The 17,036-nt window shown below is 61.2% G+C and overlaps 1 protein-coding gene and 1 long non-coding RNA gene across 13 annotated transcripts in view; one reads left to right on the forward strand and one right to left on the reverse strand.

Annotated features, from left to right (window-relative positions):
* Positions 1-462: 462 nt before the first annotated feature.
* Positions 463-17,036, reverse strand: part of TSPOAP1 (TSPO associated protein 1) — a 30,095-nt gene continuing 13,521 nt past the window's right edge. For 6 of the 12 annotated variants that reach the window (XM_042255278.2, XM_042255277.2, XM_042255275.2 and 3 more), the window contains 16 exons: positions 16,690-16,865; positions 15,374-15,489; positions 15,020-15,129; positions 10,552-11,702; positions 9,867-10,244; positions 9,535-9,768; positions 9,054-9,203; positions 7,562-8,440; positions 6,806-6,905; positions 6,567-6,721; positions 5,791-5,959; positions 5,345-5,416; positions 4,544-4,647; positions 4,388-4,459; positions 4,067-4,177; positions 463-1,576 (listed from right to left, as the gene is read on the reverse strand). In XM_042255278.2, coding sequence (XP_042111212.1) covers positions 1,400-1,576; positions 4,067-4,177; positions 4,388-4,459; positions 4,544-4,647; positions 5,345-5,416; positions 5,791-5,959; positions 6,567-6,721; positions 6,806-6,905; positions 7,562-8,440; positions 9,054-9,203; positions 9,535-9,768; positions 9,867-10,244; positions 10,552-11,702; positions 15,020-15,129; positions 15,374-15,489; positions 16,690-16,865 — 4,154 coding nt within the window. In that variant the 3' untranslated portion in view covers positions 463-1,399. Of the gene's footprint in view, positions 1,577-3,390; positions 3,453-4,066; positions 4,178-4,387; positions 4,460-4,543; positions 4,648-4,797; positions 4,831-5,344; positions 5,417-5,790; positions 5,960-6,566; positions 6,722-6,805; positions 6,906-7,561; positions 8,441-9,017; positions 9,204-9,260; positions 9,264-9,534; positions 9,769-9,866; positions 10,245-10,551; positions 11,703-15,019; positions 15,130-15,373; positions 15,490-16,689; positions 16,866-17,036 lie in introns of all 12 variants that reach the window. The other 6 variants (XM_042255285.2, XM_042255280.2, XM_042255279.2 and 3 more) reach the window with 6 other exon arrangements.
* Positions 11,658-12,362, forward strand: LOC132657322 (uncharacterized). Its single transcript, XR_009595310.1, has 2 exons — positions 11,658-11,772; positions 11,921-12,362. It is a non-coding gene; the product is annotated as an uncharacterized LOC132657322 (long non-coding RNA).

The raw sequence follows: 17,036 nt of genomic DNA on the forward strand, positions 1-17,036 counted from the left end.
CTGTCTTTTCTGAAATCCTGCTGTTTCTCATCTAGTGGGAGTCCCCCTTCTTCAAATGGAGCTATGTATGCTGTTCGTTTGGGTGTTTGGCTGGTTTTTATTACCTCTATTATTCCTATGAATTTGGTCCAGGGGAACCAAGATTGTGGCATGTATTCAGTTCAGTCCACCACCTTGAAACTGGCGCGTTCTCTCCTCCTGTCTCCGCACCCCCTTCCCAGGTCTCTTTCTTCCTCCAGGATCCTGACCCAACTGTCAACACCTGACCTGGTGATCAGGAAGTCAGAAAGCCCCCAAACCTTCTTGAGAAAACAGTTCCAGAGCTGCTTGATCTTCTTGGTGTTCATTAGTTTTACCCCTGGTCACCCTCAGATGTTAACTTCTGGATTCTAAAGTGGAGTCCAAAGCCCACCATTAGCCACCCCTCAGGGGTCCTTCATCCCAGGTAGAGCCCAGCATGGGTTTTGTGAAAATAGACTTTATTATAATAAAATGTCTTTTTAAACAAATGCCCCCACCATTCCACACCCCTGGAGACCAAGGTGGGGGTGGGAGTTCAAACAATCTCCCACCACAGCAACGGAAACATGCAGAGACACTCACCCAGCCAGGGTGTGAGGCAAAGGGTGCTAAGGGGAGGAGGGGGACAAACCCCCACCCCACTCTGAACAGGGAATGTATGAAAATAGTTGCATAAATCTGTCCTCCCCACCAGCCCCCAGACTCCAACAGGGGCCAGAGGAAAACGATGCAAAAGAGAGGTTGAATCCGATGAGCAAAATAAGGCAACCCAACTCCTGCTCTCTGCCCACAGGCCCCGGGTCTTGGGTCTCAGGTCTTGCAGGGGGGTGTGGAGGGGCGCTGTGGGGCAGTGTCAGGCCCGCTTTGGCTTGGCCTTTCTCCATCCCGGGCCTGTGCGGTGGAAGCGAGGGGGAGGAAGCTGGGCTGAGGCACTGAGTATGTACATCTATATACACAGCTCCGCCCCCCGGGGTGGGGGGCTCGGCAGAATCCAGTGCAAACTTTCCTTCAGGGAGGGAAGACTTGAAGAGGACGGCCAGCGCCGTCGGAGGGAACAGGATCTCCCCGAGCCAGGCGTGTGGAGGCTGAGAGGGGACAAGCATAGCGCAGCGGACAGCAGGCGCAGATGGGTGAACCAGGAGTGACAAGTCCATGTCCCCGGCCAGCTCCAGGACCAGGTGCTCAGCCCCTGGACTCGCTCCTGTGCCGGGGCTCAGGGTCCCCGCCTGTAAGAAGACGATGCCCATCCGGAGGACCAGCCGCTCCTCTAGCTCTGACCTTCACTGGGTCTGAGTCCTGTCCCAGCGCCACGGCACTCACTCGGGAGAACCAGAGTCCAGGGTCTTCCCCGCGCAGCTGGGGCCTCAGTCAGGCCACATCACTCCTTCCCCGAGCCCAGTTTCCTGAGGAGCTGCTTCCCCTTGGAGAGGAGAACCCACACCTTCCTGCTTGGGCCCTGTGGCAACCCCGGTTCAACCTTGGGGAAGCAGTGAGGGCCAGGAGCACAGGGCCAGCCTGGGGACACTGGGGGCCCCTGGGTTGAGCTGACCCAGTCCTAGAAAGTAAGAGAAAAGCGGCAAAGTCAAGGCCTGACCCCCACCCCACCCTGCCTCCTTTACCCCACGACCTCAGGAGCCCGCAGCCCCCAGGTCATCACAGAAGCACAGGCGTGAACCAGAACCCACGTCCGGCCGCTGCCCCATGCAGAGCACCAAGAGGGCACGATGATGGGGGGGCATGGAGCTGGCGATCAGAAGGGATAGATGAGGAGACTCAGTTCTGCTTCGGTTCTCTTGGACAGGGGCGAGCCCCTCCCCTCCTCTGGGTCTCTCCGCAGGATGCTGGGCTGATGGAGTTCAAGAGCCCTTGGACTTGACCCTTGGGATGGGTCATCCCCTCCTAGCCAAAGGGAGAGCAAGGACGGGGATGCTGGAAGGAGCCAGACACTCCAGGGAAGGTGGCTCCTGCACCACCGCACAGACGAGCAGGCCACACGGTGTCCGAGGGCCTTCACGGAGGGGAGGAGTGCCCACTCCACGGGGAGACTCTTCCTTGGATGGCCCCAGAGAGGGCTGCAGGGAGGCAGCGCCAGAGGCACTCATACTCACCACAAGCTCTCTCCAGAGAGAGCTACTCCCCGCCCGCCCCTCCCTGCCCTTAGCATGCCTCCTCTGCAGAATCTCCTTGTTCTATGAGCCGCCATGAGTGGCTCCCTCTGCCACACACCCACCCAGACTGTGCTGTAAGTGGCCTAAAAGCAGGGACTGGACAAAGAAGAGAGCCACGAGGAAGCCTCCCCCGACCCGCTGAATTACCACGCCCCCTCTGTGGCCTCCTGTGCCTGGTACAGCCCCGTCAGGTCCTGCCAGCCTGCATGTTCTCCACCCCCACCCCCTACTCCCTTCCTCAAACCCCCACTTCCACCAGGGCCTGGCAGTCTACTGGCAGAACCAATCACAGAGCCCAGGCGCCGGGTGCCCAGCCTGGGGCCCACCTCCACCTAAGGCCCTGGTGATCTGGCAGGGCTGCCTGCAAAGAGGTCTGCTGGCACCCAGAGGGGGCTTCCCAGGTGGCGCAAGTGGTAAAGAACCCACCTGCCAACACAGGAGATATAAGAGACATGGGCTCAACCCCTGGAGTCGGGAAGATCCCCTGGAGGAGGGTAGCACCCAAAGGTCAAAGAATCTCTTTCCAGCTAGCCAGGGCTGATGGCTGGCCGGGGTTGGGAGGAGATCGGAGGCCCTTACCACTCCCACCCAGGGCTCCCGGGAGGGAGGGCTTGCTGGGGAGACACACGGAGGGGCCCCAGAAATGAATGGTTTGAGGTTATCCATGGACTCCGACTGTTTAAACCTCCCCTTTTACACCCGCCCCACCTGCAAGAAGATGGAAAGTTGGACATAAAATCATGCCTCTGATGCCCCAAGAGGTCATGATTCAGAGGACAAGGGTGGGGAGATGGAGCCTATTATTACTGGTGGCGTTAGTATCATTCTTCTGTCACCAATAATAATCACAATATTATAATACCATAGTCATATAGTATCATAATACACTGATGAGCCACAATGTGGATGTCACACAACATTCTATGAGCCGCATGTGCTATAGAATATGAAGAGTCAGCTAACGTGGGCAGTACATCCTAGGATGACATGTGCTCCTAAGGCAGCTGGCACTGCCCTGAATAAGGAAAGGGGAGGGGCGATCTGAGTTCCAAAGTGGGCTCACGGCAAGGGCTCCCTCCCCTGTTCCTGGAAGAAGATGGACAAGCCCGTGGGGCTCCTGTGTCTGAGACAAGGAGCACTATCTGATCGTGTGAGATGAGGAACAGGGTGACATGGACCCAGGGGGTCAGTCCCCACTTACATGTCGCTCTCTCTACATATATCTATCTCCATCTAGCACTGGACTCTTCTCCTCCTCGTTCTCTGAAGAACAGGGAACAAAGAGAGGAGATGGGTTACTGGCAGACCGCGAGCTCTCCAACCAGTCTCTGGCACCCGGGCCATTAGGTCCTGCTTGCGCAGCCCCTGACTCTGGAACTGGCGCAGATGGAGGCCCAGGGCTTTCTGGTCGGGGCCCGGCCCCCTCACCCTCTTCGTGCCCTGGGAGCCTGTAAGTATACTCCACCCACCCAGGAACTGGGACCTTGCTGGGCGTCTGGCTTTAAAAAGCGCCTGGGAGCAGGGGAGCTGCAGCAGGGGATCAGGGAGGGTCCCTGTGATGGGGGCTGTGATGGCGAGAGGGGTGAGAGGCTCGCGGGTCCTTTTCCAGGGGGCCCTCCCCTGCACTGGCTGGGGCTGTGGACAGCCGGGTCAGATGAGATGGGCATCAAGGTCTAGGCTTCACCCCACCATGCAGAGGGGCACATGCTGGAGGGGGGGGAGGCGGGGGGAGCCACCCTGGCTGGGTTCCCTCTGGCCATGGGCACAACCCCCTCCTGGGCACTGTGGGCACCTGGACCGCTGCACGCAGCTGCACCCCTCCCACAACGCAGCAAAGAGACCCAACTGCTAAGCCTGGAGCCCAGGTCTTCACTGACCTGGCCCTCGGATGGCGCTGCCCCAGGCTCCCTGTCTGAGCCGCCTGCCTCAGGCCCAGGGCCCTCCAGGAAGTTGGATGGAACCAGGCCCCGCTGTCCATTCAGCTCCCCCTGGGGAGGAGAGGCAGGTGAGACAAGACCAGCAGGGGCCCCAACAGCACCCCCTGAACCCTGAAGCTCTGGGGGGACAGCCTGGGGTCGATGTCCCCATCGTGGGAGGCAACTAGCCTGTCTCTCTGGGTTTCCATCAGGAACCTGGCTCCCCCCAACCATGGCTCCAGGAGAGCCCCCTTGGGCACACCCCCACCCCCACGTCCTCACATAGTAGAAACCGTCATCGTCCATGGCCCCGAAAACAGTGATGACGTCCCCTGCCCGAAAGGGCAGCTCTGCCTATGGAGAGACCATGAGGCGGGAGTCAGGCCGGGGCAGGCCCAGTCAACCACCTGGCCTTGGCTGGGCTCTGAAGGGGCTCACCTCCACATCCATGTTGGGAGAGCTCTCCCGGGGGTTGTAGTCAAACGCGGCCACCATGGAATGGGGAGCTTTCAGGCTAGCAGAGGAGGCCAGTTGGGGGGGCTCTGGAGGGGGAGAAGAAGATGACTCGGGGCTCTTTCTAGGCACTCCCACACCTCTCCTGTCCTCGGTGCTGGAGACCTGCCGACTGGAGTCACCGCCTCCGCACCAGCTGTGGCTCCAGGGGAGGCTGGAGGTGCAAGGAAGCCCCTCACCTGCACGGGGCTGGGCGGGCCCTTCCCACTCAGCTGCCGAGAGAAGGGGCCTGTGAGCCCTGCTCCTCCGTCCCTCCCCTCTGGGGGCAGGGGAAGCCGGGGGGGGGCGGGTGCGGGGCAAGCAGGATGCTCAGCCTCACACAGGGAGAGATGCAGGAGAAGGACCATCAGCCCGAAAGCAGACCCGCCCTGCGGTCTTCACAGTGAACTAAGGGCCAGACAGGGTCAGTGACTTGCTCCAGGTTGCACAGAATGTATAGCCAGGTGCTTTCTGGAACGGGGCTTTCCAGGCGGCACTAGGGGTTAAGAGCCCGCTTGCCAATGCAGGAGACAGAAGAGACAAGGACGCTTTCTAGGACAGAGGTTCCGGCAAACCACTTCCCATCCCCATTAGAATGAAGTTCCCCAGGGGACGCATGGCTGTGGGTGAAGGTGGGGCCCACCTGTTCAAGACAGACCTTGTATGTGTTTCCCGAGAGCCAGGCAGTGCCCCCGGCCCTCCCTCCTCATCCTCAGGGGCCCTGGAGAAGAAAAGGATCACACCCACCTTTCTTGGAGCGGCGGGGCTTGGGAGGAGGCCCGGCAGTACGGGCTGTGGAGTAGACAAACAGGCCGTTCCCTGCTCCAGACAGGCAAGCAGACGTCAGAGGGAAACCGAGGTGAGGGAGCGAGGCGGACAGTGACTCTGGTCTCCTCTCAGGGCTGTGCTGGGGTTCCTGTGCTCAAGCCTCTAAGGCCACTCTTCCCTTCCCATCCCGACCTCCAGGATCCAAAATACACGGCCAGTCCCCCTGCAGCGGCCTCCATTCCACACGGCAAGCTCACTACTGCAGCCACGTGGGCCCAAGTCTCTGAGGGCCCCAGCGACTCTGCCAGTCTCTGGATCAACCAGATATCCTGGCCGCTCCCGACGTCCAAATTACTTGGGGCTGGGGGGTGTTGAGTCAGCACTGGGGTGGGGGGCGGTGGGCGAGGGGCAGGAGCAGGTCATACCTGAGCCCTCGGCGAGAGCCTCTGGGGACAGATGGCCCTGCTGGAGCAGCTGCTGTGTCCCCGCAGGGCTGTCCATGGCCACCTCAGCCACCATGTTGCAGGGAATGTAGCCCCACCGGCCCCCACCCTCACCCCGGTAGAAGCCATCTGCGTCCTTGTCTCCAAACACCTGGAAGCAGAAGAGACCAGCTGTGTCAGCAGGCCAGGTCCGCGTGCTCCCTGCACCCCGATCCCAAGCACCCCCCACTCAGGACTGCAGAAAAATGCTCTACCTTTCATGGGACTGGAAATAGGGGTAAATAGCCAAGAAGAAGGATCAGAGGGATGACAGAAAACAGCTCTATCCGTATGATCATCACTCACTATCTGCACGTCCATTCCCCCAGTCCACCCCAGACTGGATCTCCCTGACCTCAGAGTTTTAGCCCAAAGCCTTCAGGAACTCCTTGCAGGCTCAGAAGAGATCGTCATGCTAACAGTAGCAGTATCACATTGTGCCACGTGCCAGGCAGTTTCAGCACTCTGCGGGTACTGAACCCTCTAATCCTCAAACAAGCCTGTGAGGCAGACACTCACATGATCCTCACTTTACCCATGAGGCCCGAAGGAAAGAAACTACTCTGGGTTTCACAGCTCAAAGTGGCACTGTCGCAGCCCCACTCCACATCACCTGGTTCTAGAAGCTGCGTTCCCACCCCGGGGGGGGGGGGCTACGATCCCTCCGCGACAAGGCAGGAAAGGAGGGAGGAAGCAGGGCCAGACAGCGAGTCAGTCACCTTCAGGATCTGGCCTTCCCGGAACGGGAGCTCCTCTTCCCCAGCATCAGGGTTGGGGGACATTGACACGGGGTCATAGTCAAACAGAGCCACAAAGACCCTGACAGGGAGGTCCCGGAGGGCCAGGGATGCTTCTGGAGGGCTCCTCGGGGGAGCTGCGCGGGAGAAACGGCAATCAATTCCGGCCAAGGAGGCGGGAGAGGCCCCCTTGGCCTGGCCCAGCCCCCGCAGAGGCTCACCCAGCTCTGTGGAGCCTGGCCTAGGGGCCCAGCCCCTTCTCCGCTTGGAGCCGCTCTGCCCTGGGCTGTCCAGCCCTCTGGGCTCCCCAGACTCTGCTGACTGCAAAGAGAGGGCAACAGACATCAGGAGTGATGCACCACCCCTCTGATGGGCGCCTCATTAGGGGCAGGACCCCAGGAGCGCTCCCCCCAGCTCTGCCCCGTCGGCGGAAGCGGCACAGCAGAGCAGGGACACACATTCCTCTCCTGGAGCCGTGGCCCAAGCTCACTGGAGCCATCGGACACCCCCACGGAGGGAGGAAGGGCAGGAGGGGAGGCCCCGGCTCCGGCCACCTTAGCAGATGAGTGCAGTAGAGGGACTAAGGTTTAGATCTGAGAGCTGGCCGAGGCGCGTGTGAGAGGAGGGCCTCTTCTCGGTGTCAGGGTTGGGCGATGCTGGACATCGCAGGCTGGGTCCTGAAGCTGTCACTAGCTAAGCAGAGGAAAGGGTCACCTGCCCCAAAGGCAGGGGGCCTGCTGGCAGCAATGGGCGACTTATGGCCACAGAGCATCCGCGCGTCCCAGTTCCAATCGATTGGCAGAAGCAGCAAAGCAGTGGAATGTGGGTGGGAGGAGGCAGGTGAGGGAGCCCCGAGGCCCCACCCCACCTCTGCTGATGGAGGCGGCAGCGTGGAATGGGAGCGGCCGGTGGGCAGCAAGCAGGGCCACCGGGCGGCGGTAGGCAGGGGGCTGCCCGGGCAGGGAGAGGGCACGGACCCGGGGGGGCGGCTCCTTGGCTCTGCCGGTCGCACTGCGGCCTCTCCGCTCCGGCTCCCCCTTCTCCCAGGCCGGGGAGTACGGGTAGGAGTGGGGGCCTGAACCGGCCTTCGGAGGTGCCCTGGGCCTTCCCACGGGGGCTGCACCCCAGGCCTCCCCATCTCCGAGGCAGCCGGAGCTGGTGATGCTCATGTCCCCGCCGCCTGTCTCTTGCTCATCCTCAGAGTCATATTCGATGCTGATTTCCAAGCACTTGGGGGAGAGGCAGCTGGCCAGGCCCGGTTCCGGTTCCGGGGCCCGGCCCCGGGGGCACTTCCTCGAGGGGGCGGGCCGCGCCCTCCCGCCGGCGTCCGGCGGAGCCCTGGCGCCCTCGGCCGCAGCGGGGCCGCCCCTCTCGCGCGCAGGGCCCGGTGCTCGGCCGGGGGCTTGGGACCCGCCGCCGTTGCTGAGAAGCCGACTGCAGTGTTCCCGGGGATCCGGGGACCGCCTGCGGCCAGGGGGCTTTTCGGGGGAGCCACTTCCTTTTCTCCAGCTGCCGCCACTGACCAGTCCCAGCGGGTCCTCCAGGCGGTCCCCAGCCCTGCAGGGCTGGGGGGACGAAGCGCAGAGGCCGGGGCCGCGGGGCCGCGCGCCGTCGCAGCCCAGCCCCGGAGGCAGGGGTGCAGGCGGGCCGGGGTCTCTGGACGCGGAGCCTGCCCCTGGCCCCTTCTCCTCCTGCGCGGCCTCTCCGGCCTCCTCCTCCTCCTCCTCCTCCTCCTCGGGGATGCTAAACAGCTTCTTGCTGCGAAAGTGCTGGAGAGGCGGCTCCAGGATCTGTTCCAATATCTCCTCGTCGCTGTCGGTCTCACAGAAGGGGTCAGGCTGGGGCTGGGGCTGGGACTGGGGATCAGGGGGTGGGGCGGGCGCAGGGAAGAGAGGTCCGTGGGGAAAGGACAGAGCTGTGACCTTTGCCCTCAAAGGAGGGCAGGGGTTTCAGGTAACCCAAAGCTTCCCACCCCGCACCACGCAACCCCGGTCGCCTCCCTCCAAGAAGGAAGACCAGAGAGAGAGTCTGGCCCAGAGCCACACAGCGTGTCCAGGGCAGGGCCACAGGGAGCACTAAGGAGCCCGCCCAAGAATGGGGTGCGCAGAGGGGCTGAGTGTCGGGAACAGGCCAGGCCTAGATGGTGTGGGGCCTCCCAGCCCCTCCTCGGAAGCTCCCAGCTCCCACGAGGCTCTCAGAGGGCGCTGCATGAAGCAGGCTTGAGTGGGAGAAGTTACAGAACGGGGCGCCTCGGTCCCCCCCTTCCTTTTCAGGAGGGTCGAGGCTGGGCCTGAGCTACTTCCTAGCTGCCATGCAGCAGAGGGCCCAGGCCGCACACCAAGAATGCTGCTGGCACGGGGGAGCAGCCACTGACTCTGGGGGCGGAGGCCGCAGGAACCTGAGGGGCCCCCCAGCCCCTCCTCACCCCAATACCTTGGCCCCCTGCCCCCCAATGCTGTGGCCAGCCACCTGCTTCGGGAAGGAGCAGGTCCTGACACCCAGCTCTTCTTCCTCCTCCTCCTCCTCCTCCTCCTCTTCTTGAATGTCTGACAGATCCGAGTTGCGGCCCTGGTCCACAAGGGAGTTCCCCGGATGGACCCCCAGCTCGGCTGCATCCTCCTGCAAGAGGCCAGACGTGGGAGGACAGCGGGGAGGTGAGCAAGGGCACGTGGGGACCTTCTGACAGGGTCAGCCCCAGCCAGGATGAATGGGGGGTCCCCCTGCAGAAGGAGAGAGGGGCATGCCCCCAAATTGGAGCACAGGCACCACGCGGGGCGGGGAAAGAAACCTGGAAGACAAAGCGGCAAGCACAAATAGCCAGACACACAGCGCAGAGCAGAGCGAGAGTGGGGCAGAGAGCAGGCAGAGCGGGCAACCAGCTCTGGGCTGGCAGAGGCGGGGAGGAGGCCCTCAACTCCTCGTGGTGGCCCAGGGTGCCCCAGCCCCATACCTCAGCCCTGGGCCTCAGCCCGGACCCTGCGTCTCCTCCACGGCAGGCCTGGACACAGGGCAGCCTCTGGGCCAACGTTCCTTGGGTGGTGCCGGGTGCCAGGTGGGCCTCTCCTGTGGTCTGCTCAGCGTCCTCCTTGGCCATGGAGGAGGTGGCAGGGCCAGGAACACAGTCTCCCAAGGCGGGCTCGGTGGCCTTCATGTCCCCAGGGGCACCCAGCACAGCCGCCCCAGCCTGCTCCGGGAACGGCAGGCACTGAGGAAGGGGCCCCCACCCCGAGCCCAGACCCTCCTCCCAGCCTCTGCCAGCAACCCTCCTCCCCAGCCAGGTACCTGCGAGACAGGCGCTGGGGGCTCCTCTGAGGATCCTCCTGCCGTCTCTCTAGGAGGGCTGGCTGTGGGGGCGCCTGGGGCCTCTTGAGGCCCATGGGGGTCGGGGCACCGGAGAGGAGAGCTGGGATCCCCCAGCCCCGGGGAGGCTGGAGCAAGGGGCGGTCTGACCTCTGGGCCCGGTCGTGGGCAGGCGCAGGGGACCCTAGCCGGCCAGGAGGCCTCAGCCAGGGCGGGGGCAATAGGAGCTGGGAGGGAGTCCGCCGACTCGCCGTGGGGCGACATGGTGCGCACGGCCACTGCACAGCACGCCTGCAGCAGCTGCAGCTGCGCCAGCTCCACCAGCACGCTGCCCGCCGTGGGCGAGGCCACCTCCATGATCTGCAGGGGGGCACAGCACGGGAAAGGGGGGCTGCAGTGATGCCCCCACTGGCTCCTGGTGCTGTGCTGGGAACCGCACCCTCGGGGGCCTGGTCTCTTCTGAGCCTCCTGGCCACGGTGCCTCAGGGCTAGAGTCCTAGTCTGTGGGCGACCAAAGCCCGTGCTCTTAACCAGTCTGCTACTCAGTGCCCAGATGCCTGGGGCGGGCAGCTCCATGCCAGGCCGGGGAGATGAGGCCTCTCAGCACGGAGAGGGCCGAGACCCATGCCCCGCTCCCAGGATACAGGTGGGTACCCCCAGGCCATACCTTCTGCCCATCAGCATAAACAGCGTAGCCTGTGACCCGGACGCCGTTGGAGGTGCCGGCTGCATCTATCGTCACTGGGAGCCAGCTGATGATCAGGATCCCAGGGGAAGGCCCCGGCTCGACCTGCACATCCAGGGGTGCGTCAGGTGGGCCTAGGGGAAGGGGCACAAGACCCAGGATTGGAGCACTCCCGCCAGAGAGGACAGCCCACTCTGCCACTTCCCTAAAGATGCAAGTAGCAGCCAGTGTCCCCCTGGGGCCACCCTCCCGGGCCTGACCTCCCCGGGGCTTACACATACCAGGCGCCCACGCCCGCCTACCTGCTGGCAGTGTGGTGAACTGCAGGGTGGCAGCCCGCGGCTCTGGCCTCTCCCCGCCTGGTTCCCAGGACCCTCGAGGGGGAAGCTGAGCCTCCACTCGGGCCTGATAGAGGGTACCAGGCCGCAGGTGGCAGAAGGTGGCCCAGTAGGTGCTGGGGCGGGCAGGGGGGCATTCTTCCCCGTTGAGGTAGACAGCATGGGCCAAGCTGCTGTTGCTGGGCACCCAGGCGATCTCAGCAGACGTGGCGGTCAGCCGATGGACCCGCAGCTGGCTAGGAGCCACGCCAGCCTGGGCCCCCAGCAGCAAGCAGCAGCGCAGCGGGTCGGAGCCACCCCGGCTGGTCAAGGCCTGCACAGAGACCCACAGGGGGCCCGCCTGCAGGTCCAAGTTCTCCAGCACAGCTGTGGGGGGCGCCCTGGACCCCAGGGCCTGCCGCAGCTCCCCATTCACACAGACGTGGTAGCCACTTAGCTCCACACGCTCAGGAGGTGGCTCCCAGGCCAGCACCACACTGTGGGCCAGCTGCTTCAGGACGGCCAGGCGGCGGGGGTAAGGCACGGCAGGGGGCTCCCCCAGGCCCTCGGGTGGGGGGCTCGGGCTGGGTGCCTCCCCAGCCGCCTCGTCCTCTGGTCGGGGCTGGCTGCGTCCCCCGCTGCTCTGGCCCCCACTACTGCTGCCGCCTCCGCCGCTGCTCAGAAAACTGAGCTCGGGGCCTGAGCTGTGGGACAAGTCAGCCAGCTCCGGAGGCAGGGAGGCCAGCAAGTCGTCGTCGGACACGCGCTCAACAAAATTGGAAGGGACCAGGCCCCGCCGGCCATCCATGAGCTCCCCTGGGGAGGGGAAGACAAGAGAGGAGGCGGAGAAAAACACAGCCCGATCAATGCATTGTAGCAAGGCTTGGTGAGTGATCCGAAGCATGTGATTCACCTGTTGGCGCTTTTAAAAGAGCAGTCAAGATGTGGACTGGGAAATTATTGTTAATTTTCACTGGTGTGATAACAGTACTGTAGTTCTATAGGACAGGCGTCTTTTAAATTTTAATGTGCAGATGAATCACCTGGAGGTTTGTTAAAATACAGACTGTAACTCAGCTGGGTCTGAGCAGGGCTGAGATTCTGCACTTCGAACAAGCTCCCAGATGATGCTGCAGGATGAAGGATGTCCAGGTTTACAGAGCTACACACGGAAGTATGTCTAGGTAAGGTATCATGTGTCTGACTTCCCTGGTGGTACAGTGGTTAAGAATCTGCCTGCCAATGCAGGGATCATGGGTCCGATCCCTGGGCCAGAAAGATTCCACATGCCTCGGAACAACCAAGCCCGTGCGCCACAGCTGCTGACACCCAAATGCCTAGAGCCCATGCTCTGCAACAAGACAAGCGCTACCCTCTCGCCTCAACTAGAGAAAGCCCATGCGCTGCAACGGAGACCCAGTGCAGCCCAAATTAATCCAGTCATTTAAAAATAAATAAAATATCATCTGTCAACAACTTGCTTTTCAATCCTATTTTTAACCCACATGGGAAAAAGGCAATTACGACAAAATATTAATAATTGTTGAATCCAGGTGGTGAGTACCTAGGTGTTCATATTATGATTTAACTTTTCTGTCTGTTTGAAAACTGTCATATTACATGGGTCTGAGGAGTGAAGTCAAGGGCACCCCTCAACCTTCCTGTGTGGAAAGCAGACATCCTCAAAGGGAGAGGGAGGTCCCGTCTGGCTAGAAGAAAGGCAGGAATCTTTAGAGACAAAAGACATACATGCCAGAGGAAAGAGCCCCCTGTGGGTTCTAGAAGGCACTGAGATCCACAGCAGGCCTGCGTCTAGGAGCATGACCGGCAGTCAGTTCTTCTTTTAACATTTATCTGTCTGCGTTGGTCTTAGTTACGGCAGGCAGGGTATTCGTGTCACACAGACTCCCTGGCTATAGTGTGCAGTCTTAGTTGATCCCAAGCATGTGGGATCTTTAGTTCCCCAACCAGGGATCAAACCCGCTCCGCTGCACTGCAAGGCAGATTCTTAACCACTGGACCACCAGGGAGGTGCCTGTCAGTCAGTTCTGACAGCGCTTGCAGGAAATGGACCAGCTCCCCTGAACACTTGGTAACAGAACATTATAAAACATTTCTTACTGTTTGTTTGTGGGATGTCAAAGATCAAAGAACCTGGACAAACGGCCTATCATATCACAGCTAATTTGGGAAAAAGAAAAAGAGTCCCAGGGCACAGAGGAGCTGGCGGCTGTTGGGCCTTCTTGGGAAGAAAGGGGAACAAGGGCCAGGTTTAGGGCCGGGGTGAGTGTACGCGGTCCTGAGCGGCAGGAGGACGTGGAAGCTTCCCCAACATCATCTGTCTCTACTTAGGCTAGGAGCTGGGGCGGGGGGTGGGGAGTGAGAAAAGGAAGAGAAACAAGAGACTTTCAGTAAGTTAGGTAACAGAGTGTAAGTAGTGGGTTGAAAGGTGGCCTTCCCAAAATATGTCCACATCCTAAACCCTGAACCCTGTAAATACAGCAAAAGTGTCTTCGCAGACACAATTTTAAGGAGCTTGAGATAAAAGACCGTCCTGGATTATCTGGGTGGGCCCTAAACCCAGTGACAAGTGTCCTTATAAGAGGACATACAGGGAGAGGCGCTGAGATGCAGGGACCAGAGTTATGCGGCCACAAGCAGGGAACAACTGGACGCCCCAGAAACCACACGGGACAAGGAGCAGAATCTCCTCTAGGGCCTCCAGCGGCACGGTGGCCCTGCCAACACCTTGCTTTCAGGCTTCTGGCCTCCAGCACTGTGAAAGGACACACTTCTGTTGCTTTAAGCCACCACCAAACTTTTTACAGCAGCATTAAGAAATTCATCCAGGCACTAACACTGTGGGATGTGATGCTAACGGGAGGAACCATCACACTAAGCAGATCCGCAGCCCTGCAAGGCTGGTGCAGGAGCCGGGGCCACAGTCAGGCTCATGGTCTGGAAGCCCCTGTCGCTGAGAGCAGCGCAGCTGTGGAATCAGATACAGATGAAGCCACCAAAGTAAGATGAGGAATAGAGTGTCTGACTCCCCACTTGCCTGCATGCCTTTCCAGCTATCCTAGATTGCATAGTTCAAATTCTAGTAACTTGTGGTTAGTTAATATTTATGTTCTTGCTGGTGGTGATGGTGGTGGTTTAGTGGCTAAGTCGTGTTCGACTCTTATGACCCCATGGACTGTTTTCTGCCATGCCCCTCTGTCCATGGGATTGGACAGAGTTGGTGTTTAGATTTTTTTTTTTCTCATTAAAAAAGCCATTTTTCTGGGAGCTATTTAATCCTTCTCTCCATCGTCCATCCCTAGCGAGAGTTGAGTTGTTTTCCATCATTCCCAGCACCCGCTTAGATAACAGGCTTGGGGCCCCAGGAAGAGAGACTGAGCGGGCCCCACAGACCCAAAGCTTCCGGTGATACAGACCCAGACCAGAGCACTTTGCTGAATCCCCACACACCACTGCAACTCTTGCCTGCCCTGTCCACCCCTCATCCTGGTCTCCACACCACACTGTCCTCCATGCTGTGAAAGGTCACAGCCTGGCGCCTAGCCAGGGCACCCCGAAAAGTCTGCCATGCCCTGCCCGATTGCCCACTCAGTAATACCGTGTCTGCCTCGGTGACCTGATCACCCCACAGGCACCACAGAACTGCCCTGGGCACTGTAGAACCGCCCTGGAGCGCAGCCCTGCCTGGGCCCTGGAAACTGCCGACCACTTGCTGACACCCTCTCCTGGGCCCTGGACCCCAACCCCTCCTCCCCACACTCACTGGGTTCAGCATCAGATCTATACACCACGTGCCCAACCTCGAGGTCACTAGTGCTCAGTGCTGCCGTGCCCTGTCTGCCAGCAGAAAAGCGAATTTAGCTGAAATTCCCTGTGATGCTCTGTCCGCCCTCTGGACTGTGCTGGGCCCTGTCCTGTCCTGCACGGGGAAGACGTGGAGTCAGACCAGCTGCCCACAGAGCCCTTTCCCCACAGGCCACCGGGTCTCTCTATGCCTTTCTGCCGAGTCTGAGGAGTGACGGTGGGCTCAGAGGGTGCAGATGGGTAGAGGGCTTTGGGAAGAGGAGCTTGAAAGCAGACACAAGGATGGGACAGTCCCCGCTACCTCCTACCTTCAAAGAAGCCATCCTCATCCATGCTGCCATAGATGTAGACGTACTCGCCGGCGGTCAGCGGCAGCTCAGCCTCTGGGTTCTCGTTGGGGCCCTCGAAGGGGTTGTAGCTGCGGGGAGGCCCAGAGGAGGAGGGGGACGGTGACCACCATCCTGTCTCCTCCCCACCGCCCATCGCTTGGCCTTGGGGACACTTTGTCGTCCACCGTTAACCACAGGGAGCGCCCACTGCACCCACCCCAGCCCAAGGAGGCGAAGATGACTTCTGCCGTGACCCCCGCCACACCCCCTCCGTCCCGTTCCCCTCATGCACCCCAAATGCCAGAGGGCCGGGGTGCAGGGGTCAGGGCCCACCTGTAGCGAGCTAGGAAGACCTGGACCCTGGCTCCGCCCCGGTCGCCCTCTGCCACTGCCGGGAGCAGCGAGACGTTGTCCGCCTCCAGCTCCTCCACCTCACTGGCCGTGTCCACCTGGGGGCAAACAGAAAAGGGCCAGTCCTCTCCAGGACCCAGGGGCCGACCGCAAACCCGGCAGGGGAGGCCCCGCTGTCCTGAGACGAGAAACAGAGCAGATGCTGGACGAGGCCAGCGGCAGTGAGCTCTGCTGACACTTTCTAAACCAGAACGTCAGCCCTCGGGCACTGGTGGAGCCCAGAGGCCTTGGGTCAAGGGAGAGGGGTCAATGGTGACCCCTCCCCGAGCCCCAGCCTCTGGTGCACCAGCTCAGTAAATGAGACCACCATGCCCAGCAGAGAGGGGGCAGCCACTCTGGCGGTGGGGGACAAGGGGGCGCCCAATGACAGTCTGTGTCTTTAAGGTTAAAAAACTGCAATAAAGCGCTCTAGCTGGAAGCAAAGGGGCAGAAGGGGCTGAGAAGTCCCTGGGACAGAGGTACTGCCAGGGTAAGCGGGGGCACCCAAAGCCAGCACCTCCACTCGTGCCCACAAGGGGACAGTAGAGGCCGCAGCTGGGCTCTACCACTTCCTGCACCAGAGGCTGCAGGGCGGCTCCAGACGCCCCCATTCCCCCCCCCCCCCCCCGTGCACTTTCTCAGGTTTGGGAGGGAGAGAGAGAGACGGCTGCGGTTGTGAGTGATACCAAAGAACTTGGCAGTAATACCAGCTGCCATATGCTAAGCATCTACTGCGCGCCCCACACGGTGGGAGGTTCCGTCCTTGTTGTTTTCACATCATCCTCCCCACAACCTCACCGGGCAGGCTTGTTAGTTCAAAACTCAGATGACAGCGAAACCCAAGCCCAGAGAGGGTCAGTGACCTGCCTGAGACACAGCGAGGACCTCAATCCCAGAACCCGTGCCCCTTCTCACAGTGCCACCAGCTTCTGCCACAGACACGCTCACCACCAACCTCGTTGTGTGGGTCCTGGCCCCAAAGGGTCTCCCTTCCTGCAGCCCAAGACTCTAAGACCTCGCTGGGCCCCAGAGGGGCAGGCTGGGCAGCCCCTGAGTAGGGACGGCAGGCAGGACCAGCAGGCAGGGCAGGCCCCATCGGAGCTCCCCGCCTGCCGGGAGGAATCCACGGGCCTCTCTCCTCCAGGGCCTTGCCTGAGCCCCCACACAGGCCATCAGCCCCCCAGCTCCTGGGCCACACCTTCCCTCCACCTGCCCCCGCCAAGGCAGAGCTAGAGCCCAGGCCCCTCCCCAGCACTGACCTCGGGGGTCGGGCAGGACTTGGGGCTGTTGTGGATGGACTCAGAGCGAGAGGAGTTGGACAGAGACTCTGCCCTCTTGGCCGGCGTCCTTCGGGAGACCCCAGCAAGGGTGGCGGAGGCAGGCTCGGAAGACTTCGGGGTGCAGCGCCCCGGGGAGGCTGGTGGGAGGTCGAGGTCTACAGGAAAGATGACACGTGGTCTTGGGGGTTGGTGTCCCGAGGAGTGACCAGTGACCACGCGTCCTCTTGGAGCTAGCGATCAGGCCCTCCGTGGCCAAGTTCCCTTACAAGAAGGGAAATCCTGGGGGAGCTTACTGAGTGGAGGTGGAGGTGACTTACACGTATTAT

The sequence above is a fragment of the Ovis aries genome, chromosome 11 (assembly GCF_016772045.2).
Source record: "Ovis aries strain OAR_USU_Benz2616 breed Rambouillet chromosome 11, ARS-UI_Ramb_v3.0, whole genome shotgun sequence".
Classification (NCBI taxonomy): Eukaryota; Metazoa; Chordata; class Mammalia; order Artiodactyla; family Bovidae; genus Ovis; species Ovis aries.